At 41.3% G+C, this 25,145-nt stretch overlaps 1 protein-coding gene across 1 annotated transcript in view; it reads right to left on the bottom strand.

Annotated features, from left to right (window-relative positions):
* Window positions 1–1,445: 1,445 nt before the first annotated feature.
* The window catches only part of DTL (denticleless E3 ubiquitin protein ligase homolog), a 33,049-nt gene continuing 9,349 nt past the window's right edge, over window positions 1,446–25,145 (bottom strand). The window contains exons 8-15 of the mRNA XM_038397138.2: window positions 25,011–25,084; window positions 23,071–23,174; window positions 21,818–21,922; window positions 16,813–16,925; window positions 11,458–11,547; window positions 8,874–9,012; window positions 3,772–4,634; window positions 1,446–2,222 (exon numbers count right to left, since the gene is read on the bottom strand). Coding sequence (XP_038253066.1) covers window positions 2,154–2,222; window positions 3,772–4,634; window positions 8,874–9,012; window positions 11,458–11,547; window positions 16,813–16,925; window positions 21,818–21,922; window positions 23,071–23,174; window positions 25,011–25,084 — 1,557 coding nt within the window. The 3' untranslated portion in view covers window positions 1,446–2,153. The remainder of the gene's footprint in view (window positions 2,223–3,771; window positions 4,635–8,873; window positions 9,013–11,457; window positions 11,548–16,812; window positions 16,926–21,817; window positions 21,923–23,070; window positions 23,175–25,010; window positions 25,085–25,145) is intronic.

The following is a 25,145-nucleotide window of genomic DNA, read 5'->3' on the forward strand; positions in this document are numbered from 1 at the left end:
AAGATCCCAGTTTTTGAAGCAAGGTTTCATAAATGGCTGAAATATATTTTACTTGTCCAGTTTAATGTTAGTTTGATATTTCTCTAAAGCTAGATGGCTGCTGTCAACTTGAAACTGAGTCAATGTTACAAAAATTAGAAAGTAATTTCAGGTTCTATACCTGCCTTTGAGTCCTCCTGCCAACAGCGCAGTTTTACTATCACAATTTTTTTTTTTTTTAAACATAGTGTATCTCTCTCCCTCCTTGCTGTGTAAAGAGAAATTGGCGATACAAGGCTCAGTGAAACAGAGTATTCAAAAAGAAAAGGAGTACTTGTGGCACCTTAGAGCCTAACAAATTTATTTGAGCATAAGCTTTCATGAGCTACCACTTCGGATGAAGTGAGCAGTAGCTCACAAAAGCTTATGCTCAGATAAATCGTTAGGCTCTAAGGTGCCACAAGTACTCCTTTTCTTTTTGCGGATACAGACTAACACGGCTGCTACTCTGAAACCTATCATTATGTCAGACTACATGTGCTTTCCAGTGCACACAGTAAAATATAAAATTTTCCCTCTAATCCATTTCAGTTATAAAAATATATCACTTAACATTAGTAGGTGCAAAAGTTTCAGACAAAAGTGTGACTTAATTCTATTGTGTTCCTTTAAATAACATTCAGTAGGTCTGCAATCTTGAGACTTGAAATAGTCAGACTTTCATAGATTTTTAAGGCCAGAAGGGACCATTGGATCATTTAGTCTGACCTCCCGTAAAATACAGACCTTAGAATTTCAGCCAGTTACCCCTGTATTGAACCAGTAACTTGTGAGTTAGTCATCGTTAGCGTAACATATCTATTTGAATTCTGTCTGGCTCATTATACCTCAGTGTCCTTTCATTACGTTTTAGCACCAGCAAGAGGTTTCAGTCTGAACAACCAGCAGTGGTGACAAAGAGCTTTAGCTGCAGAATCCTGACCTCATTTGGGACAGTCTACCATAATCACACTACCCAATTATATACATTATTCTCCAATCCAAGCCTTTTAAGCATTAATATTACAACCTAAACTCTGTAAATTGGATTTTTTTTCCTGCTTCCAACATCAAGACAGTTATGCTACAATTTACATCCATAAAAGGTTAATAAGCTAGTATGGAATGCTTTCTTCTAAAGCCAATTTTGTTTGGGATAGACTAAAATCTGATAACTTCTAACCGACCTTGACAACACTTGATTTAAAAGGGGCGATCAGGCTTCCAGCCTGGACAGCCATGGTCTCCATGGTTACAAGACTACCATGGGTGTCCTTGGACTAGCAGAGGCAGGAGTATGGAAAGCAGTAAACTTGGGAGGTGGGAGAGGGAAATTTTTTTTAAAAAGAGGCAAAAATGCCCTTAGCTATACTGTATTTTTTCCTCACACAGCAAGCACCACTGGAACAGTAAGACAGACACTCTGGAACATTAAAATGTTTTGTATTTACAGGCAGTTAAGTCAAATTTACAAGCTTCTTTGCTGAAATGGGAGAGTCATTGTTATTCAAGAGGAACAATATCCTTATTGTTCAATATCAATATTGTAGAAATATCCTTTAGCAGAAATGGTGGCTCCCGTCTATCTGCAACAACAGTTTCTCCACAGACATCTCTATTCAGCTGCTATCAAAAAGAGATAGTATGTGTTTTGCCAAGATGTGATTTTGAAACAAAAGTTTCAAGTTCAGACATAATAAAACAAATATCAACTGACAAGCTGCATTTGACGATGTTAATAACACATATCAAAGATGCTCTTTCCAAAGATAATAGAGCATTTCACAGACGCCATGTGGAAAAGAACTCATGGGGGAACATTTAACTGAGTGACGTGTTAAAAGCAAACAAATATTTTAAAATCCATCGCCTACTTCATGTTAATGGCATGTGAGTCTCCATTAATTAGCATCCTATATGTTTCATGTTGAAATAACTTGAGGGTACAGAGTGCAACAGATTTTATAAAAGAATTTAAAGAACGAGAATAAAAATATCCAACTTTATTAAGGGCCAACAATGCATTGGCTAATCCTAGTGTCTTCCTCCTTCTGTGTTGCTAAATCCACTCTTGGTAGCACCACTCGTGTGTCAACATCCAGGGCTACAGTTTCTTTCAAATGCAGCATACTGCACTAGTCATCCTGTGACTTTCGATGGAAGTACGTGCAGATCTTCCTCATGGAAACTGAAGTGACTGCAACCTGGAAGAGATTCAAGTCAAGTATAAACATGTGTATTTGATAGTAGATGCCCCATCTAGTTCTTCCAGGTTAAACTCTGCACTCACTGTAAAAGTCTTTTAAGCTTCTCCCCTCCATAACTGCGACAGCTTGCACATGCTGAGGAGCTGCCAAGTTACATACTGTTAAAAGGACAATCATTATGTTCTTTGCAATAATTTGTATGGCTTCTGGGACATTCAGATCCTATTTGAAGACAGGAAACATTTGCTAAAATCCTGGAGTTACCCTACTGCTCTATGAGAAGAGCTAGGAGCTCTAGTTTTTACCCTGTCCGCACCAGATGCAAAATTTCATAGATTTTAAGACCAGAAGGCGGCATTATGATCATCTAGTCCGACCTGCGTAAGGCCACAGATTTTTCATTTGCATCAAGACCAACCTGTGGTAGAGCTAGAGAATGTTGTTTAGAAAGACATTCAATCATGAAAGGACTAAGCCTCTGAAGTGCATTACTGAATAGCCTGTATTGTTAGCACTCTATGAACCCAAGTGCTGGTGTGAGACAAAATTTAAGTCAACAGGAAGCAATTTTACCAAGATAAGCTCCAGTCATGATGACAGTTTCAAAGATTATTTGTAGCCCAAATTATATTCTACCATCAAATTTCAAATTCTGGTGTAACTAAAGATTGTAATAATCATACCTCAGTTATCAGTTTTATAAACAAAGCTCAGCAGTCCTCTGAAAACTGACTTTGGAAGTTACGGGCATCACGGGATTCCATGTGTATTGATTCAATGACAACATGCAAATTGAAAATTTGCTCTAAAGCGCACAAAACTCCTCATCTGCCAACTATTTTAACCACTCTGCAAACTCACCCTAGGATCTGAAAGTCAGGCTGGGCTCCTGCTTTCTTACATAATACAAGTAGTAAGGAGTCTGTAGGCCAAATTCTGCCCTCTGACAGTTGTGCAATCCCTTTGTTTTCAATGGTTTTTCCACAGATGTAACAGAGGATAGAATTTAGTCCCACAATTGTTACAGATGTACAAATTCTGTTGATACAAGAGCTAGAATAAAATTCAGCTCATTTTCTCCAAAAGCTGGGCTGGGTCTGCAGTGCTAGTGGGGGCCAATTTATGTCACCTAAGTGGGCAGATATGGCTGTAAATACATGTAAGCAGCAGATTTGTCAAGTAAGTGCTGCTATTTTCAGAGTAGAACTGCATTGTAAGTGCCAGTGTTATAGACAATGAACATTTTCCAATACTCTGTTCTACATCATTTTCAGATGAGCAACACCAGTTCTGCTTCTCTCTCCCAAGACTATGGGTGGCACTGAAGGATAACATCATTACTCTGTATGGCAGAGATACTTGGGCTTGTTATATCAGATTTCCCTTCCTTCCCCCCCCCCACCTCCCCCAAGCAATGAGGTCTGATGATCCTTTTGATACACAAGTTAACTGCCTGCAAATGGGAGTTATGCAACACAGCAAGGAGAGAACAGAACCCAGAGTTCAACCCTTTCTCTGCTGTTGTAACCATGCCTAGTCTACTTACAGGTCCCGATGGACTGGCTGCAGTCGCTGCCTCTTGTCTTGTGCTGGGACTCCGAGAGGACGGGGGGCTGTTGCCTGATGCCTTTTGGCTACTGGCCTTGCTAGTCTTCAGCTTCTCTCCCATTGCAGACAGCCAGTTTTTTGCCCCAGGTGAACTGTTCTCTTTGTCCAGCACATCAGCCCCTTTCCTGCAGGAGTTCTTTAAAGGAAAAGGGGGAGTCTGGAAGCCTGCCTGATTAAGAGGGCTTTCAGGAAGGGATGGCTCCTTTGGGCTCTGGCCACCACCTTCAGTTCCATTATTCAACTCAGCAAGGTTCAGACAGTCTTCATTACTGGCCTTTTGGCCTGCTGCCAAAAAGCACAAATCCAGCCTGGATTTTTTAGCCACTGGGTCCAGCTCAGTCACACAACTGCAGCTTTTCAAACACTTCTGCCCCATGTGATTTCCCTTGCTGGACTCCAGCCTCCTTTTGGCTCGCTTCTCAAACCGTGAATGTGGTACTACGGGAGTGCCAACTGCCACTGGAAGACCCTGTATGACCTCTGCCAGAGCTTTTCTTGGAGAAGGCGTCTTTGCTCCCATCCCTGGTGGAGAGGAGTATGGCGTCCTGGTAACCCACTGTTTAATGGACATCTTGGTGGAAGATGTTGGTTTGGGAGAAGGGCCCGATATGGCTTCGCTTTGCTTCTCTGGAGTGTTGGCCTTGACTGTTGGGTTTTTGAGAGAGAATGTTGGAGTGTTGGTAGAAAGAGGAAGGTCCCCAGTATAGCTGGGAGCACAAGCTGCTGGCTGTGGTGAGGAAATGCATGGGCTACCCACCATGGAGACTTTTGCAGGAGTACTCTGAGTGCTGACTGGTAGTACTGATGGAAGAGAAACAAAACAGTCAAGTGAATTACACAGTACAGCAACAGCAAGTGAAGAGAGACAGATTAAAAATAGGCCTTAATGAAGCCCCCCAAACTCTGGGACATTCAGAATCTGAATTTAGCCACTTACCTATTTGTCTAATGCTCCCCATCCCAGATCTAAACACCTCTAAGATCCCACTGATTTCAACAGCAGCAGAGTTAGGCCAATACTGAGCACTTTTGAAAATTCCACAGAACACAGGATGCTTATTTGATGGCACTCATCTACCTCAGTTGTAACTGGAATATCTTAAAAGAACTGCAATCAGAGGACTAAAATGGACAGAAGGATCAAGACTTATTTTAGTCATTGACCTTGTCCAGTGTAATCTGGCCTCCCAGGATAGCCGCAATGGGAAGAGAGGGAAGCATATTTTAGAAAGTGCCTCAGCCCAGTTATTTTTTTTCCGTTAGGACCAATCTGTACAATAGCTATAACTGAATCAGGATTTAATGCACTTGGAAGTTTTGTAGATGTGACTTGTATCCCTGTAGCTCACTTAAAACCCAGAACTGCCCAAAGCTTTAGTTCAGTTATGGGGACATCATCAGATCCCATCTACACTACCATTTATAAGTGGTTTTTAACCAGGTCAGGAAACATTGTAACCCAGTCCCACAACTAGTTGTAATGTAGATGAAGCCTTAGATTAGAATGCTCTCCATTATAGATAATTGTCCCAACTAGGCTTTGACATTTGTACACCAATAAGATAGATAAGGTGGGAGCTAAGAAAGGTTTCACTTTACTCCTACTATCCTTTTGCTGGAAAATATTCTGCAAGGATAGATTACTGGGTAGCAGTCAGTTATTTACAGTGCAAAGGGACAGGCTAGAAATTCCCCACACCTTGTACGAGGTCTTAGATTCCAAGGAAGTAACTGATGGATTGGTTGCCATGACAAATAAGTGATGTTTTTAATAAGCAATTTCCATGTACATATAGCACAGTGGCTATTGAAATTATCAGCATGTTATGAAATAAACTGCATATAAATCCATCTACTCAACTGTGTGCCCACTTCTTACGTTGTAAAGAAAAGCATAGTCATCAGTATTTATAAGATGTACACTAGAAATCCCACAATAAATCTGAGGGCAGCACACATTTAAGCTACATCTCAGGCCAAAACAAATCATTAAGTTGTTTTTTAAAGTTTTTAAAGTTTTTTATTACTTTGAAGAGAGATGATGTACTAATGTGTGTACCTGCTTTTCAGATGCTAGAATGTCATGTATCTGAAGGAACCTTTTTGGCCTTAAACTTGAGGTGGTACAATTAAATAAGACAGCACGTTAGCCACATGAAGCACACTGTTTCATCAAGGAGCAAAAGGGCTCTAAACATTTTCTGCATACCAGGGATTTAGTCTGAAACTCTTAATTCTCAGCATTAGCTGTTATGTGGTAAAGTACTTAACTAGGATGCTGAAGTCTTGTGTGAATGAAGTGCCATTTTTTTTAGAATCTTGTACTTACTTGTGAGATGTGCATAGTTTAAACACCTACCTAACGTCTCGATAACACACTATACATAAGCTTTTTTTGATCCTTATCCTTCCTGAAGACTCTTATATAATATTGCCCAATACTGTCTCTGCACCTTTAAATTCACGTGCTGAGCAAACAGAGTAGAATACAAATGTCAACCACTTTAAAGCACAAGGTGGAGTTAAATATTCCTTTCCCAATGAAGTTGATTAGTCTAGACTGAAGCAAGTTATTATGAACTCATAGCAGGGTCACTGCTAAGATTTGGCCTTTTAATCTTGGCCTTAATGAGCACTTACTTACAGGACTATATTATCTCAGCTGGAGAATTAGTTGTACTTAAAATGTAAGCTCTTAGATGTGGAAGAAGGGTAGTAGTGATCTCAGCAACCCCCTCTCACTAGTGATTAGCTACGAATTCATAAATGAGAAATGTGGAGTGATGAACTGGAGAGAGAATGTGGTTGCCCACAACCGTGGCAGACTGAAAAATATATTCTTGAGTCACTACCTCTAGAAAAGTGGAAGCTATCTTGATTTAGATGCTGTATTGATGGGGATGATGAAAGGTAGCCTGTAATTCAAATGCCTGTGTTCCCAGTGCTGGGAAACAGAACAGAAGCAGCAAGCTTTTTTGTACCAGTTCGTGCACCAGTCAAACATTCAGACCTCAAATTCTGTTAACAAGTCAAGTCTATTGCCATTGATACCACTTACTGACATTCTGCAAGGCTGTTATATTTAACACTGAGTGCAAGCCTCTTCCAAGCTGCCAGTCAAATGATGTATCTATCTGTAGGACTCAGACAGATAAATGCACAATGTATACAAAAAGTGGGGATTTCTCTTTCTCTTGCCCACACCCTATCAATTTTCTACAGCAACATTATGGGCTTCAAGAATAAAAAAAAAATCACAAATTAAGACGCAGCCCAGCTCTAACTATTCTGGTTACATGAAGTGCAGAGAAATTAATATCACTTAGCAAATTTACATGCATAATTTCTCAAGGGAAGGAAGCTGTGCTTGCTGCATGCCATAGTGCAGGTCAACCGTCAACACAAAGCCACAACTTCACAATTTGTTCCATTTAAATGGGTAGGATGCAATCTAGATTTCATCTAAGCAGTCCTGAAATGCTGTTTGGTTAGCCAACTATGAATCAATTTGCAGATAGCTCCCGTATTCTAACATCATGTGTTTTGTGTTCAAAGAGCCAAGGTCAGCAGGAAGCCTGCTGTTGCATACACAAGGTCTGCGTGCTTCCTCTTCCCTCCTGGGTTGTCTTAATGCATAGAGAACAAGGAGAAATGATATTTTATCTAATGTAATTGCCAAATTCGATTTGTAAAGATCCAGGGTACAGGCAGCTTTGGGTTTTCAAGCTTCTCGACAAGACTAATGTCCATATTTATTTCTCAGGGAATAGAATGTGAAATAGTTTCTCAGCAGCTCACTGAAACAAAGCGCATGAATGTGTGTCGCGAGCAACTATGAAAGAGAGCTGGCACTTACCCACCTATTGTCCCGCAAGTTTCCTGCAAGACAGTTACGCACTGGCAAAAAGTTAATTTTAATGTTAACCTAGTATGGGGATTACAAAACCTTCCACTTGTATTTACAACAATGAAGGTGAAGCACATTTCGAAAGTCAATAGAGGGAGATAGACCAACACAGGAAATGACACCAACCAGCCACTGCCAACTCAGTTTTGGTCCAAATTTTAAATAGTTCTGATACAGCTATTTTCATATTCCACTTTGCTGAGGGGTTTATTCCCCTTCCCTTTTCATTTCAACCATACACTAAATGTGACACTTGATGCATCTTCAACACAAACTAAGTTAGCTCTCTGATCCAAGACTTCTCACACATGGTTTGGAATGTGGCCAAGAGACTGCCTATCCTTCTGCGGTCCTGCAGCAGTTTGGATCAGCATTGGAGCTAACGTACCCTTTGTTTCCTTGGTGGGGACTTGGCAGGGTGTTTACAATTAAGTTCTAGACCAAAACATGACATGCTTGGTCTCACAGAACCCAAGTCTGTTGACATTCAGGAGATACTGCAAGGCCTATCTGATCTCCCAGGCTTTCCAGAAGGGGATGGCATTTATTAACTAATCCTAACAAGTTGATGGGTGAGGAGTCTCCATGATTTATTATTGGTTTATTTTATAATATCTGTGAATAGATTTCCATGTACACACATCAGTGGTGAAAGAATTGGTGCGTTTTAGAAAGCCATCACTGAACTGCACATGTCTGGGTCTTACAGTAAGTACTACTGTATTGTGCTGGAACAATAATTTACAGCAAGACAGAGTCAAATGAAGATTACATTTCTAATGGAATGTAAGAGTTTAGAAGCAGGTGTGTATAGTTCTGGAATGTTGAAAAGGCACCTTGTCCTGTAGAAAGTGAGTGCTTTGTTTTGTTTAAAAGCAAAGAAAGAGGAAGTCAGTGTTATTTAATTGAATTCATCTGCTGGGTAAGAGGAAAATTTCAAAGCTCCAGGGCTGCATATGCAGTACCAGCCCTTTACTGGATGGTGCGTCAGGCCTGGGAAAATGCATGAATTCACATTTCTAAAGAAATGAAGAGCAATAGCCAAGGGGAAAGCTTTTCCTGAACCAGTATATACACAGAATTCTGAAGTCCTCTTCCTATGTTGCGGGACAAAATACCCCTAAGGGGCTTACCTATTCCATTTTGCTCTTCTGGTTTCTTCTGACAGACCCAGCCTACCAAGTTGACTTTGCCTGATGTCAGTTTCTCCTTATCACAGTCACGCCGTAAGCGCCAAATCCTCACAGTGTTGTCATCAGAACATGTGGTGATCTACAGCATAAATCAGTAGGTTAGGCCACTGTGAAGCCAGGTCCCACAGTCACTGGCAAATCAATCCAAGAGAGTTGGTACTCTCAGCACTCTGTGCCAATAAGCGTTCTGCCTGGAGCTCTCCCTGTAAACTAACAAATAGGTAAAGGAACTGCCAGCGAAAAACAAATGCTGTCTAATTACTGTACCAGAGGAAAAAGCTATCTCTTTCCCTTGAATGTGATATGACAGGACAAAGCCTCTATCTATCCCTTTTATGGCAAAGAAATCGCAGCCTCCCCATTTGCTTTGTAAAGATTCTGTGGCAGGCAGCCATTTGCTCCACAAGTGCCAATATATACAGTATTTGTTTATTGACATTTCAGTAACTCAGTAAATAATAGCAGAAACCCAAACACAATCCAAAGCTCATGTTCCAAGAGGAAACAGACAGCAGAAGATATGAATTCAACGTTTTGCATCATGTCCAATGCTCCTCTCACTCCTCACCTTTCCTTGTTTGGGGACAAACATTTGCAGTGTTCTAAATAGGTAATGTTGGAACAAGGACAAACGCTGGAAAGGGATTGCATCACTAAGCAGTCTTTGCAGACTTTGCTATCATCCAGTGTCAGTAGCACTTGGTACAGAAAAGCAAGAGACAGGACTAAAGTTTAAGTACAGCAGATCCCTATATAATGGCAAGTTGCTCTTCCAAATAATCAATGGAACCTGCCCAGCAAGCATCAGAACTTATTAATCTCTCTTTGTGCTGTGTACACAGTGATGCACCTGGAAATTAGTTTAAAAAAAAAAAAAAAAAAAAAGAAGAGCTAAGGCCTATGTGCACAATAATCAAGACGTCTTTCCTCTGGCCTCCCCAACACCAACATCAGCTCTACAAAACACTGCTGGTAGGCTTGTCTTCCTTGCTTGGGGTTCAGACCACATCACTCGCCTCTTCCAGTCTTTCCGTTGGCTCCTCATCTCCTCTGCATCAACTTCAAGCTTCTTGTCCTTGCATTTGATGACCTGCCTAACCACCACTCCTTTTACATTGGCCCAGATTTTAATGCCCTGTTTGTTTTCTTCTCCCATGCTATCATGGCCAGGATACTGGACTTGATGGAACATAGATCTGATCCAGCACGGCAATTCCTATGCCACCCTTACAACCGGAAAGTACTTCTTGAGCTGTCTGCAAAGCCACTACCAGATCCTAATTCAAATCCCTCCTGAGGGCCTACTGTGATGCATAGAGAAAGTAGCTGATTAACAATGGTGGGCAGAGGGGCAACTGAAACTGCCAGCAAGAAACCCTATGGGACTCCTCGGATATCATAGCTGTGGGAGGGGCTTATTCCTGACTTGGAGATAGACTGGTCCCTTAACCCTATTCTCCATGCCAACAATTCCCTGCCCTCCAATGATGGCCATATGGGGGAACCACTAATGCTGACCCTTGCATTTTCATTAAGATATGGTCCAGGACAGTGAAGCTCTTGGATTTAGCATTGAATTAGAAGTCATGTTGACAGACTCCATATAGCTTATTGAAAGAACAGACATTAATGTTCTTTCCATCCTCCCACTAAAGCTCTCAGCGCACTAGACTTGCAAACATATCAGCGGACAGATAGCAAACGACATCAACAAAACTCATAAGCATATGAACACCTTGAAGAAATGGCTTCAAAATTTGGCAGTATAACATTTAGATTAATCAATAATCAACATATTTGTCAGCATAACAATTTCCATCAGGAAAGGCCTTCATACATTTCCAGGAACAGACTTTTCCAAGTTACTAAATAGTTATCAAAGGACTCAAATTACTTGAAAAAATTCAGTACAGCATCATATTGAATTCACTTGAGGATTTGGTTGAAAATGTAGTGCGGGCAATGTGGGTTGATGCCACAAAAAATGGCCTCCCTCCCAAAAATTAAACATTTTCGCAAAAAACATTTTATTTTCTTGAAATTTTCCATCTCTCACTCAAAACTTTTGTTTACCATTTATGGCTTTTTTGTGTGCAGGATTTTTTTTTAAAGTAATCAACAATTTTGACTGGTTGGCTTAGTCATTTGGTAGCTTTTAACAAAATAGAAAACTTTTTAAAAATGAAAAAATAATTAAATTCTGATTTTTTAAAAAAAAATTCTTTGGAATATTTCAAAAAATGAAAAAAATAATCTAGACTTTAAACTCACAGCACTAAACCGTTTTAGGAATTTTCATGAAAACATTTCCAATTAGCTCTAACTCTATGTGAAGGGAAGAGAGTAGCAAGCCAGTTCATCTATGCCATTCTCTTTTCAACAAGGCTTTCCGTACAGACAAGATTCCACCCCCGGTCAAAATACCCCCCTCAAGTTTTGTAAAACAAACACAATCGTGGTCACATCTGGTCCTTCATTCATTGGCTTCACAGGACATTCCAAAACAGTTTTTCTAGAAACTGACCTTAGTGAAGTCTGAAGGACACCAGGCAACGGAGGTAACCTCTTGAGAATGGCCAAGGAGCATCATGGGAGGAAGATGGGGTTCAGAAATCTAAAAAAAACAATCCACAATTTAAAATCAGTTGGATTTCTGCATCAAAAGCATCACCATGGAAGGCTCCACTCTGCTGAAGTAGAATACTATGGTGTCTTTCATCAAGGATCTCAAAGCACTCTACAATGAAATAAGCTTCCCAACACCCCTCCGAGGTATGCAAATATTTCCCCCATTTTATATAGCTCTCAGGCACAAAGAGATTAGAACTGCCTGCTTAAGGTCATGCTTGAAGGTCTGTGGCAGAGTTGAGAAGAGAACTCCGATCTCCTTAATGCCTGTTCTTTAGTCACAAGCTTATCCTCCATGCCTAGGTACAGTAGAACTTCAAAGTTACGAACACCAGAGTTATGAACTGACTGGTCAACCATACACCTCATCTGGAACCAGAAGTACACAATCAGGCAGCAGCAGAGACTCCCCCCCCCCCCCCAAAAGAAAGAAATACAGTACAGAACTCTGTTAAAAATAAACTACAAAATATAAAGGGAAAATTTAATAAAAGATTTGACAAGGTAGGGAAACTGTTTCTGTGCTTGTTTCATTTAAGATGATTAAACACAGCATAGTAAAGTTTCAAAGCTGTATTAAGTAATGTTCAGTTGTAAACTTTGAAAGAACCATGATGTTTTGTTCAGAGTTATGAATATTTCAGAGTTACAAAAAACCTCCATTCCCGAGGTGTTTGTAACTCTCAGGTTCTACTGTATCTTGGATAGTATCACTTATTCCCAAGAATTCAGCATAGTCTGTCTGCATTATTGAAAACAATGCTCCACATGGAACTGAATGGCTCAAAGCAGGGGAGAAATCAATTTCACACCAATGACATGAGTAAGTAGTTACTGTCTGACTGTTACTTAGTAGCCTATGTGAAATAAGTTGGTGGCCTCAGTCCAGTTCCTCATGGACTTGACAGCCACATCTAAAAAACACCCTTACAATTAGTACCCTATTGGCAGTCTTGGCAGAAAGGCAAGGGACTGAATAAGCTCTAAAAACAAATTAGCATTTTGCTCCTAGAGGTGAAGCAGCTGGGTCAGGGTGGAGTGTATTGACAGTGCCTGGGAAAACTTGCTTAGGACTTTCTGCTATACATAGGACTTGTCTCCAGGGATGCACAAGCACATTGCTACATTGAATAGCACGGTCCATTTAAGGTTCCAGTAGCTCCTGTTGGGAGCAAGTTTGCCTACTCAGATTCTATACTGAGTGGAAGGTGACATTTATAAAGCAACAGGAAGACTTAAACCCAAGGCCTATTTCAAAAAGGAGTTGAATTTGGTAATTTTCTACTTGCTTCAGAGCTAGTAGTTCATGTAGTTGGCAAGTTCCAGTGTGTCTTCCAGCCAGCTAACCTATAATTAACTTTACAATAAGATAGCAACACAGTCAAGGTTCCTTTAAAAAAAAAAAAAGAGTCCATACAGTACACCCACTGATTAAACTGAACCCCAATCTGATACACCTTTGAAACTGAACCCCTATTTGATACACCTTTCTCCTGACCTACAACAGCACCCAATCTTTATCACAGCTCACGAGACCAGCGATTAACCAGAGACTGACTTAGTTGAGGCTAATATTAGCCCTGCCACAACCAAGCAAGAGCAAGAAATCAGATTTAAGGTTCTTTTTATTTTGCAGACTTTCAGCAGGTTTCCCGAAGTTATGAGTCAGCAGTAGCGATTTGACATTAGATGTGGGATTTGCTCTGATGACTAAGTAAATTTAATAGATTCTTTAGCAAGTGGGAAAAGGCGGTTTTATTCACAGATTTACAAGGATACATGCAAAATATCAGGGAGGGCTTCTAGTTTCTTGATCCATTTCCTTTTCTTGTCAAACTTTGATTTCTTGCCATGGCAGCCTGAAAAGCTAAGTTAAGATTCTTAAATAGAGTATTTAAAGTTTGTCTGAACTAAACTAGTTCATAACAGGCTTTTTTTTTTTTTGGTATGTGTATGGCATGCTGGAGGCAACCACTTGACTAAATATCTATTAAATGGCCTGTTGAGAATACAACCTTCTCTACCAAAACATGCAATACCATGGAAACTAAAACCCCATTTAAGGAATAAACTGAAGGAGTTCTTGGTACAGAGAACACCTTAGTTTACATTTAATAGATTTTTACTGCGTGTAGCAAGACATTTAATAATCCTGACAAGAGGGCGGAAGGAGAGAATTATTCTCCCTGGGCCAGATTCTGCTCCTGTACTGTTTTCACACTGATATAATTTAACTGACATAGATGAAGCTATACATAAATTCCACCAGTGTGAGTGAGGTGAGGATCAAGGCATTTGTATCTGAATGGGTCTGAGGGGGGAGAGAGGAACAGTGCACAAACTAGGTTGTTGATGCTTTATCCTTTGGGTTCTGGTAAAATCAGCATCACAGGTGCTTTGTTCCCAATATGTTATTATATCATTAGGATGCCAAAATGTACATATAGGTATAAAAACAGATAGACAATTGGCTATCTATTGGGATTCAGGATATGTCTTATATTATGTACACATCGAACTGCACAGGAACATACGAAGTGTGACACTAAGTCAGACCAAAGGTCCTCCTAATCTGGTATCCTGTCTGCTCTGACAGTGGCCAGTACCAGATGGTTCAAATCCATTTTAAAATAAATACTTTCCACCCCTACCCTTAATGCTAAGCTAAATGCAAGGGTTCTTACAGATGCAACTGATTACTGGGCCAGCAGTTACTTTTCTTGAAGTGCTCACTACATGCAAGTGATGTCACATGCTGAAACATGGAACACAAGGTGCTCCTTGTCTGGTCAGCAATAACCCTCTGTCCATGGCATTTCCTGACCTAGGTACAACATCCCACTCCTGATCAAGAGTCTCCTGGAAATGTCTTGGGTGGACAATGTCCTCATTAAATTACCTTTTACCTACCTCTGAATTTGCACAGACAGCGCCTCTTCTCAGAACCCCCTCCCAGTTTGAAAATACAAGGCTAGCCTGTGTCTCTTTTGGCAGCTCACCTGTATGCTTCTCAGAGCAGCTGGTCATATATTTTCCTACAGCACTGATCATCTCAGTAATGTATTTACATCAAAATCAATAAAGTCTGGCAGCCTTCAGGGCACAGGAAGGAATCTGAGTAGGTAGGATTTGTGATAAGTTTTCGATTGTCGGAGTAGAGAATGCTACCACTACATAAAGTAGCCACAGGGTTAACATAATAATGGTCATCTGACCATCCTTCCTATATTTGTTTTAATTCATGTTTGGCACCCACATGCTATAGCACTGGGGATCTTATAAAAATAAACAGATGGATTTTACATCCATTTTTTTCTGAATTTTATGAAGCCCTTACATATTCCTGTGTGTTCCCAGCATAGTTTCCAGGGAACCTTTTTAAAAACATGGGCTTGAAATGCGCAATGCAAGATGACACAGCCTGTTTGCTGGATCAGCCTGGTACATTATGAGCCACTGAAGGGCCTGGCGTGGATAAGCCTACGTGGATACCTATTAGTTTTGCTACGAAAGCAAACACATCACTGTGGCACTGCTACTCCTAAATAAGCAGCCACGAACCTTACCAGAACGCTTCTCTCAGACCCAAAATGGCTACGAGCCTGAGCCAAGACTGCAGTTGTACATACTTTGAACTCCTAACTTTGCTTTTATGTCCAAACCCATCATGAAAAGAGACCAGGCTGGGAAAGCAGGTCAGGTTCGATTTTAGGACAACTGACTTTGCCAGCGCCTGATATTAGAAGGTACATATTGAGTTAAGTGTGGGCAGGAGAGAAAGCATCACATCAAATATGTCATTTGGTAGTGAATATGACTAAACCAAGGAATTCAGAAGTGCTTATGCAAGTGTGTTTGAAGCCAATTGGCTGACTGGATATAGGTCAGGTGAGTCACATTTAAATAGCTCTCTCTTATCCCCTGTAAGGAGATGAATTTTGCCTCTGAGGAACAGAAGACAGTGTAGAGGTTGCACAGTGCCATGAAAGGGTTACTTGGGGGAGGGGAATTGGCAAAGGGTTTGGCACAGACCACAATATTAGAGATGAAAGTGATGATTCATCCTAATGTGGATTAAGTTGTCGTTGGTACTTAAATAGGTTCCTATCTATTGAAATCCACCACCACAGGGCAGCTGCCAGGATAAGAAAATCCAAGTAAGAGAACTATAACTATACAGACAGGTAGGTAGGTAGGTGTGTGTGTGAGAGCAATACTGATTAGGGATGGCAGGAGCTTCCTGCATGAGAGTGGCTGCGTTTAGGCCAATGGTGCTAATGTAAAATGGAGACAGCAATACCAATTCTAAGATTGAGAAAAAAAGTCTCATGGCCAGTGAAGACGCAGGATTCCAAATTCACTGATTTTCCTGCTCTTACAATCAATATGCTTCTAACTTTATCCCAGGAACAGTAGTATGGCATTGAAAGACACCCCAGCCAGAATTCATTGCAGCATTAAACAGCACAATCTGAAGAGTTACACAAAAAACTTACACAGTGACCTAAAGATTCTACCCATTTGTCTCTTTGTCTGAGAATGCCTCTCTTATCCACGTTCCTGTGTGGATGAAACCTCACAATCCCTCCCCACACGACACAGCGAGGAACAGAACTTCTCTCATTTTGAAGGCCCTGCTATTAACATGGTGACATTTGCATTTCCTACACATCAGCTAGAGATGCCAAGTGACTAAGCTCCTCAGCTGTCAGCCAGCATTTCAGAATTTTGCTGAAGGCTCTGGCTGAGCCCTTGCCATAATACAAAGGTTTTAACTATTGCAAATTAAGCATGAGAAAAAGCTAGGTCTGCAGCAAGAGCTTATGAACTGGAAAAAAAAAGTGCCCCTTAAAACAATTAAGCAGTTAGACTCCACTAATGTGCACCACTGCTAAATATGAACCAAGAACCTTCTACCTGTCATAGCTGCTGAATAAACAGAAAGAAGATTTTAATGCCCATTAAAGCCAGATTAAGATCAGCAACTTACAATAATCAGCAGTGATGAGAGACATAGTGGTGGCGGGAGGTTAGCTCTGTTTTACATTAATAGTTACATTCAAGTTTGACAGCTGTATACTCTGGGCCCAACATGCAAGAAACTAAGCCTGTGCTGCTTTAAATGGGACCCCTCCTCCCCACTCATCTCCGTTCACTATGTGAATGCAGAGAGCAAACAAAAGGAGAAAACAGAACAATGCTGGGCCGTCAGGTTGGGGCTTTATGTCTGGGTTTCTTTCAAGTGTCTCACCTTCCAGATGTAGGCACTCTGGTCGCTTGAGCCACTCACCAGGAACTGGTCATCTGGGCTAGTGCTGGACTTGACATAAAAGGTGGAATTCTGGTGCCCACGGAAGACTGCCACTGAGACAAAAAAAAAAAGGAATAAAAATAAACAAACTCAGAACATAATTCTGGAGTTCACCTGGTTACACAACTAGGGCTGACATTACAGGCTTTTCCTGCCTGTTCACATAGCTCAAAAGGCAGTGGTTATACAGACTCCCTTGCTTTAGGGCCTGAAGTTTCATCCACTAGCTAGCAGGAGGCACCATTCCCTTTTGCTGTAAACTGACCCCTCCACAGCACAATGGTGCAGTCATCTAATAGCTTTGTTAAATCCTCTCCTTCCCGTGTGACAGCTCCAGGTAAAGACCTCCTCTGGGCCCAGCCCAGGTCCCTCAGTCAGCCTCTTTTGTCTCCTATTCTCAGGGCCATGAGTGCAGCTCTCCCCACTACCCCCAAAAGAATGGGGAACCCAGTAATTGTTGTTAGCTAAGACCTGGCTTCTACTGAAACAGTGGAGGAGGCATTTGCTCCTCCCCCTTCTTCCTGCCAGTGCTTTATTTCTTAAGGAGAATATGTGCTGGCTCAGAGACACTGATCACTTGCCTATTTTTAAAGTCTCAGTAACACCTCGCCTGAACTATTAAGCCTTGAAACTACTGCTCTGAATAGCTGCAATCCTTGGTATGCCAAGAACCGGAAGTTCCAGCAGCCAACATGGGAGCAGCACACAGATCTAGAGCACTCGACCACTCTGCACACGGGCTTTTTATCAAGGTAGAAAGGGCAAGTTACCCAATTTAGCATGATATGTGACTGAGCCCTCTGCCAACACTGGCATACGGAGCTAGGAAGTGAACTGTGAACATGGTGTCTGATTTACAGCAGCGATACAGTAAGAACTTAGAGTAGCAGTTTAGCAGGTGTTTAGTTACCATGAAACTGACAAGCTTTTCAATTCATTTACCAAAGCACTTACAAATACAAACAAATAGAAACAGTATTTGTTTGTATTTGGAGTATTTCATGAACTTGCATTTACAAAGGTCACCACACCCCGCTGGATCCTGTGGCTCTTGCCAGCTTTTGTTTCAGTGCAGTATACAGAGTGACAGGATGCAGCATGAGCTTGCATGCTGGCAACAGGGACAGATCCCACTGAAGAGCCATTTCCCTGCTTCCTCCTCCAAATTAAAAGGGAACAGAATTGATTCAGACAGAGCTACAAAAAGAAAAGCAACAGCAGACCCTGCTGCTTTTCTAGTTATTGAAGTGAATCTGCAAGAGTCTGCTGCCCTCTGCAGGGCTCGGAATAGGATGGACACATTCTGTTTGGCTGAGAATTCTTTGAAACAAAAGTGAAATGTTTTGCAACCAATAATATGAATCAAGATTTGCCTCCTAATGCATACTAGTTAATAGAAGCTAGTGACTAAATTCAAAAGCCAGACTGGAGACTGTCCTGTCCCTCTAGGACTAGCTCTGAGTGCATAATTGATTTTGCGGGTGAACTGAAAAATGCCCCAAAAATGTGATTAGTTTCATAGCAAAACTGATTTTTTTCAGATTGTTACCAAAACATACAAACCAAACAAATTTTGTTCAGCTTGACTGGAACCATTATTTCAAAACAAAATGTCAGTTTGAACCAGTTCATTTTGAAATGAAATCTTTAAAGGAACAGCTGACTTTTTCCATTCCCCACCCCTCATTTTTTACATGGCCGAAACTATTTGCTGAATTCTACACCAATTCAGAAAGTCTCCCTGAAACTGCATTTGTCTGTGAATTTACTATTCAACTGAAGAAATTTGCCCAGCTCTATTTATAAACCTTATACAGGAATTACGAATTATTTAGTTTTTGTATAGAATTGTATAAGTTCAAGGCTCTATATAGACATTATCTAATTAATCTTCCTTGGGGATAGTCATCAGTGTTAACATCTCCATTTTAAATACAGGGAAATGGAGACAGAAAAGTGGAATGACTTGCCTAGGGCTCCACAGCAAGTATTACTAAAACTCAGACTTTCTGTTCATAGTGCAGGGGTCGAAAATGATCCACAGTGTAGGGAAAAAAATATAAAAGTTCCTTCTAGACATCTCCTCACCCAGCCTCCCAATCTTACGCCCTCCCTACAGAAATGACTGCTATTTAAACAAAAGTATACCTAAGGATGGTTGTATGGAGACAAGCTGAAGATAAATTAACATGATGGTGCTGTTGATGGTTAGTTATCACTCCCCTTCCCCCCCACTCCAGTCTGTACGTTCATTAGCTCAGAAATCTGATCTGTGATTTCTCTTCTCCAAGTGGCCAGGTTTGCCATTCTTATGTTTCCCCTGTGTTGTGCGATGGAAGAGGCAGGTCCACACCTAGGGAAGGGAATTTCTTTCAGGAAGGCAGCCTGGTGAAAATGCTTCCAGAGCTGAGAAATAGCATATTTGACATCAACAGCTAATCTGGTAATATTGAGAACTGCCACTACTGCTCAGTTCTGGAAGCATTCTCATTGGACTGCCTTCCTGAAGAGGGTACAGAGTGGGGCCTTGTTCTTTTGAGTTCCGTTGGAAGAGTGACTAAGAAAAGTCTCTGGAAATTTGAAAACAATGCCATTGACTGGGCTACATCTAGTAAGAAGCGTCACTGCTTATTGCAGTGAAGCATTTGTCGGTCTCTGACGGAAGCAACTCTGTGCATCACAATTCATTAATCACTGTGTTAGCATAAAGGTCACAGAGGCACAGCCAAAGCCATCTGAAAAGATAGTCTGGATCCCTGCTGAAGACCTCATATAGTGTAGGAGTGTTCTGGGGACTGTTATAAAAACTCAACTCAGAATGGTGATGTCTTAAGATCTTTTGAGACAATTTATCATCAGACCACATGCATTTCTGTAGAACTGATCAATGAAATTGTTTTAAATTGTTTACTTTATTAATATAACTTCATAAGTAAAGTTTTATGAATGAAACTACATTCATTCATAAAACCAGGTACCCCAATAACTGGCTAATTGAGTTTCACTTTCAATCCAATTGTTGCTTAAATGGCTGAAACTTACAGTTTCAACATTGTAATTTCTGTTCACTGTTTGCCATTCCTTACACTTGTCCATATTGTAACTCAAACTCCATTTTAACTTGTCCATTTTAAAATGCTCACTCCATTTTGTAAAAGCTTGCTGCAACCTTTATTTTTGCAAAACCCTGCTGTAATCTTATTAGTTTAGTTTAGATGTGTGAATGAGGTATGTATAGATGATGGAATCAACCTCCAGCCCCAGCGTGTCCTGATGAAATAAAGTGTAAACACCCAACAGCTGAAGGTGCAGACAACAGCCCTGACAAAGTAAGAGGAATCCACCCTCAAAAGAAAAGAACAAAAGTGCAATTGAAGAAACATCAAAGCCAGGTCCTAGGCTGAAAGTAATGTCTGCAATTGATGGGTGATCAATCACATGGAACCCAGAGGCAGCGTGACACAGCAAGACCTATAGACTCCGAATTCAAACTAATGCTTACAGAAAAGATGGGTGAGATGGAAGACTTTGGAGGGTAACATTCTGCTGCCAACATGAAAGGGTATCGGTGCATGCTCAACAGAGACCCAGCTCTTCCTTGTGCCCGGCTTTCCTGGCCAGTTAGTCGCCACAAGCTACGAACCCAAGCCACGAACTCAAGCTACATTCAGGACTGGGAACTATACAGCAGCTGCAGAACCTGTGCATGTGTGTATGAACGAACGTGTGAATGAATGTGAAACTGAATGAAATGTTATAGCTATAACTGACTGCCTACTATGATTCTTTTTGTATTCACAATAAATGTGACATTTTGTCTTATCCTCTTTAATAAGATCCTGCTGGTTTTTATTTTATTGGTATAACATTTCTTGTCCTTGTACACTAAGTCTTAATGAAACTTTAGAGTTCAGAGATGGCACTAGAGCGTGGGGCATTTCAACCCTGAGTTCACTGGTTAAAGTGTGCTTTACAGGGGTAATGACCAGAAGCCAAACATTCCTAATCTGGTAGCTGTGGTCTCTGAGGCCTTCTCTACGCTACCGCTGTAAATTGACCTAAATTACACTACTCCAGCTATGTGGATAATGTAACTGGAGCCAAGGTAGCTTAGGTCAACTTATTCTGGTGTCTACGCTATGCTGCATTGACAGGAGACACTCTCCCATCCCGTCGACTTACTTTACTCTTCTCGTTCCAGTGGAGTACTGGAGTTGACCAGAGAGCACTCTACCGTCAATTTAGCGGGACTTCACCAGACCTGCTAAATCAACCCCGACTGCATCGATTACAGCAGCGTTGCTCTCCAGTAAGTGTAGACATGGCCTGAGTGAGCTAGTGGCCCTAGTTCAGTTCCTAGTTTTTATCCCAACTCCATCACAATGGATCTGAGCACATCATAAGAACAGATATCGTAACAGATGCTCTTTGTGGGCAGTTTCAGAAGACAAAAAGGAATAAGTAGGCTTCTTGTTCCTTCAGGCAGTCCCTCCAAAACAGGGCACAAATGATGGGGAAAGCTTGCATTGCTACTATCCACATTGTGCCTGGTAGGTAGACAAATGGCACTTCAGTCTTCAAAGGTTAAAAGACAGAATAAACTTTGCACATCCTTGCACTCTCTACCAAAACTGCCAGCAAAGGGTTCCAGTTAGTGCCAGTTGTGATGGTGGTTTGTGTGGTGTGGATATCCAGATTGAGACCAAACTAATTTCATACAGGCCACCAAATCATCATCCGTTTGCATTAACTTTACTTTCATTACTGACCTGGACCCAACTTGAAATAGATGTGCAAGAAGAGATCTGTACTCCTTTAACAATGCCCTGAGCCAACCTGACCCCAGATTTTAGGAGGTGCCTATCTTGTGGCTGAAACTTAGAAGCTGCATTTTACAGTGTCAGTCTAGTCATTTGGCAACTGTTTCCATGGGTATCATTCTTACCTGGTGTGGTCTTTAAACTTGTCATATTGAACATGTAAATATTGTCATCTGTGCAGTTAGCAAACAGACTGGTACCAGTGGAGTCCAAAATCAGACTAGAATATCCTGGAGACAGAAAAAGAAGGTCTGCATAACCATTAATTCCAAAAAAACAACCAGAAGGCTTCTGGGCACAATTCTGGGCATCTCTATTACATGTGACGTTACTGGGATATTCTTTTTTCAGAGCACACAGTGACTGGAGGATCAAATTTGCTACAACTAATGCAGCATATTCTCACCCCTGAACTCTCCCAAGACTTTATGGATAAGTTTAGAAACCATCCATCTCACCTATATAAACTGGACTTTCAAAAGCAGCCATCTCAAGGGCATTTGTAAAGTTGAATTTACATGGGTAACAAGAACATCCAGATATATAAACAGTAAAAGATTAAATAAATAACCACCAAGAGTTTGGAAGAAACATAAAACTTCATGCTGCAGGGCATAAGCCAACCTCTAACTGATTGATTAGTTAGGGTTCCAGGGAGGGAAAAGCATTCCCCGTGTGCACACCTGCTGCAGGATTTCTTTCATATTTTTTGGAAGCTGGTGCTGGACTCGTACTGTTAGAGACAAGATACTGAACTAGATGGAGCACTGGTCCGATTCAGTATGCTATTCTTGTGGAGTTAGGATACAAGGATTTTAATCAGTGTAAGTGCAGAGCAACAGAAACAAAATAAAGATAGTTTATAATAAGCGGGGCCTTAAAGTGAGGTTCTAGTGAAGAAAGCTACCATGTAAAAATAGCAACTTCTTACTCAGTAGATATGCTCCCTATGTGTATTCAGAATTAGAGCTGCTTACTTTTCTGACCAGTCAAAGTTTTACCGTGTTGTACCCCTGTTGGTTCTGCAGAGCCCACACAGCAAAGAAAGAAGAAGCTGAATTTGGTTTTAGCTCATTCATCATCACCAAGTTAGCTAAGTTCAGATTGCAGGGCCATGTTCTCCACCCAGTTGCTTTTGTGCAACCCCACTGGAAAGGCCCACAGGAGTTATTATTACTGGTTTGGTGATATAGAAGCAGGAGAAACAGCTTGACTTTCCGGTGTCGGCTGTTTTAAAAAAAAAAGGTCCTGCTAAAAAAGGCCAGTCAGATCTGGAAATCACTGACACAAGACATGAACCCCCTCCAAGCCATCTTCTTTCACATCATTTTTCAGATCAACTTGCAACTTTGAGGAGTAACATCATTCAATTGCTTACCCAGTTTGCGAGTGCTGATCCCAGGGTAGCAGAATGACTTGAATGGCACCGGATCCTGCCGGTACATGGTGTAGTTCTTGCGCAGGTCCCATACTTTGATTACACTGAAATTCAAGATATAGGCATCTTCAACTTCTACATCTGTTACACAGAGCTGATAAAAGCATTCTACAGCAATAAGAGGATGGCTCCCCACCACTTGTATCCAGTGAATCTAGAAATGCAGCATGACTGAAGCAAACCAGAGCAGAAGCCTGCTGAGAGAATGACAACTGAGATTGCTGGGCTAGGCAGTGGAGTCACTGGCTGCCTTTCACCTTCCGGAATGTTCTGTTTTTGCAACCAACAGAATATATTTAAGGCTAAAGCATGGAAGTTTTTCAGTCCAAGAATTAGGTTTCAGAGAGAACTGAGATGTAATTTGACCCAATGAAATGACAAACTAAGTTAATTTTCTCAGATGAAAACTAAAATAAAGAGGATGCACTGATATTTTGACAGTCATACTGAAAAAGCTCTTCAAGCTTCTTCCTTGCTCTCCAGGAGCAAGCCTCAGTCATGAAGGCCCTCACCCAGCAATGAGCCCCATGCAGGTGGGCCCCAGCCCTGTTGACTTCAGCAGCACTCTGCTTGTGCTCAGGGATCTGGCCGCATAGAGGTGGTTGCAGGATCAGAGCCTGAGAAGGTAATCTCCACATTAACCAGAAGGACAGTTTATTAGCACTCCAAGATATACCAACAGACCTGGCACCCCAAAAATGCACCCTCTGTAACTCAACAGTTTTTTTATCCTGCACACTAACACATATCCAGCCGCAGCTCATTACCTGAAGAATAGTATTTCCACTCAGTAGTCTGACAGCTTCCCCTAAACAAAAATGGAGGTGCTAGAACAATTAAAACAGCATCCATCTGGTACTTGGTTATGAAGCTTGAAAGAAAACTCAATCACTTGTCATGAAAGGCAGCAATACCTTGAGTTCACCATCACAACCCATTTTAGGACACCAGGCTTTTAAGGAGATTAGTCACATAAAGCCCATAATTTTAACATATCTTTACAAAAGAGTGCTCTTTCCAAGCCAAGTTTTTTTAAAAAATTCATGGCTTGCCCTACTAATTAAATCCCCAGTAAGGAGGCATAAGAAACACATTCTGAAGTGGTAATGCAATCCAGGAGATTCAGCACTGGTCTGGAGTCAGAAGGCCTCCTAGGGTTTGTCTACACTGCAATTAGATACCTGTGGCTGGCCCACATCAGCTGCCTCAGGCTCATGGGGCTATAAAATTGTGATGTAGATGTTCGGGCTCAGGCTGGAGCCCGAGCTTTGGGACCCTCCAGCCTGAGCCATCTACACCACAATTTTACAGTCTCACAGCCTGCGCCCAAGTTAGCTGGCACGGACCTGCCACAGGTGTTTAATTACAGTGTAGACATACCCTAAGTGATTTTGGGAAAGCCACCAAGCTGCTCTTTGCCTTGGTTTCCCCACCTGTAACATGGGGGAAATGCCTGCCCACCTTTGTGAAGAATTTTAAACTCTACAGATGAAAAATTGCTATTATAGGGCATTGCTTCCTTAAAAGTGATGCTATCAAGTCGCATTTAGATCTAAAATTAACATGGTTAGAGACCTGTCTAATCAGCAAGTAGAGTGAATTTCCCTAGGCAGTTAAACAAGGCATCTCATCCGCCCACGTGCCAGAATACGAGAGCCTGAGCTTGCCTTCCGTTAGAACCATTCATGGCTCTTATTGTCCACTCTAGATTTTGTTAGATGGACAGTCAGTAACACTTGAGATGTTCACCAGCAATTTACTGCGATTCAAGCAATGTGTAAAATCTACTGGGACCCATACAATTTCTGTTCAGTTTCTGCCTATACCGCTGAAAGGAAAATTCAGATTAACTCAGAAAAACATCCATTCTCTCTCCTTACCCATCGACAGCTCCTGCAGAGATAAGGGTGTGTTCATCTTGAAGCAGCACCACTGTCACACTCTGCTGGAAATCCTAAAAGGAAAAGAAAGCTATTTGTTTTCTGTCAGAGTCAGTAGAGATTCTCTGCAAAGTT

Source organism: Dermochelys coriacea, chromosome 3, assembly GCF_009764565.3.
Source record: "Dermochelys coriacea isolate rDerCor1 chromosome 3, rDerCor1.pri.v4, whole genome shotgun sequence".
Lineage (NCBI taxonomy): Eukaryota > Metazoa > Chordata > Testudines > Dermochelyidae > Dermochelys > Dermochelys coriacea.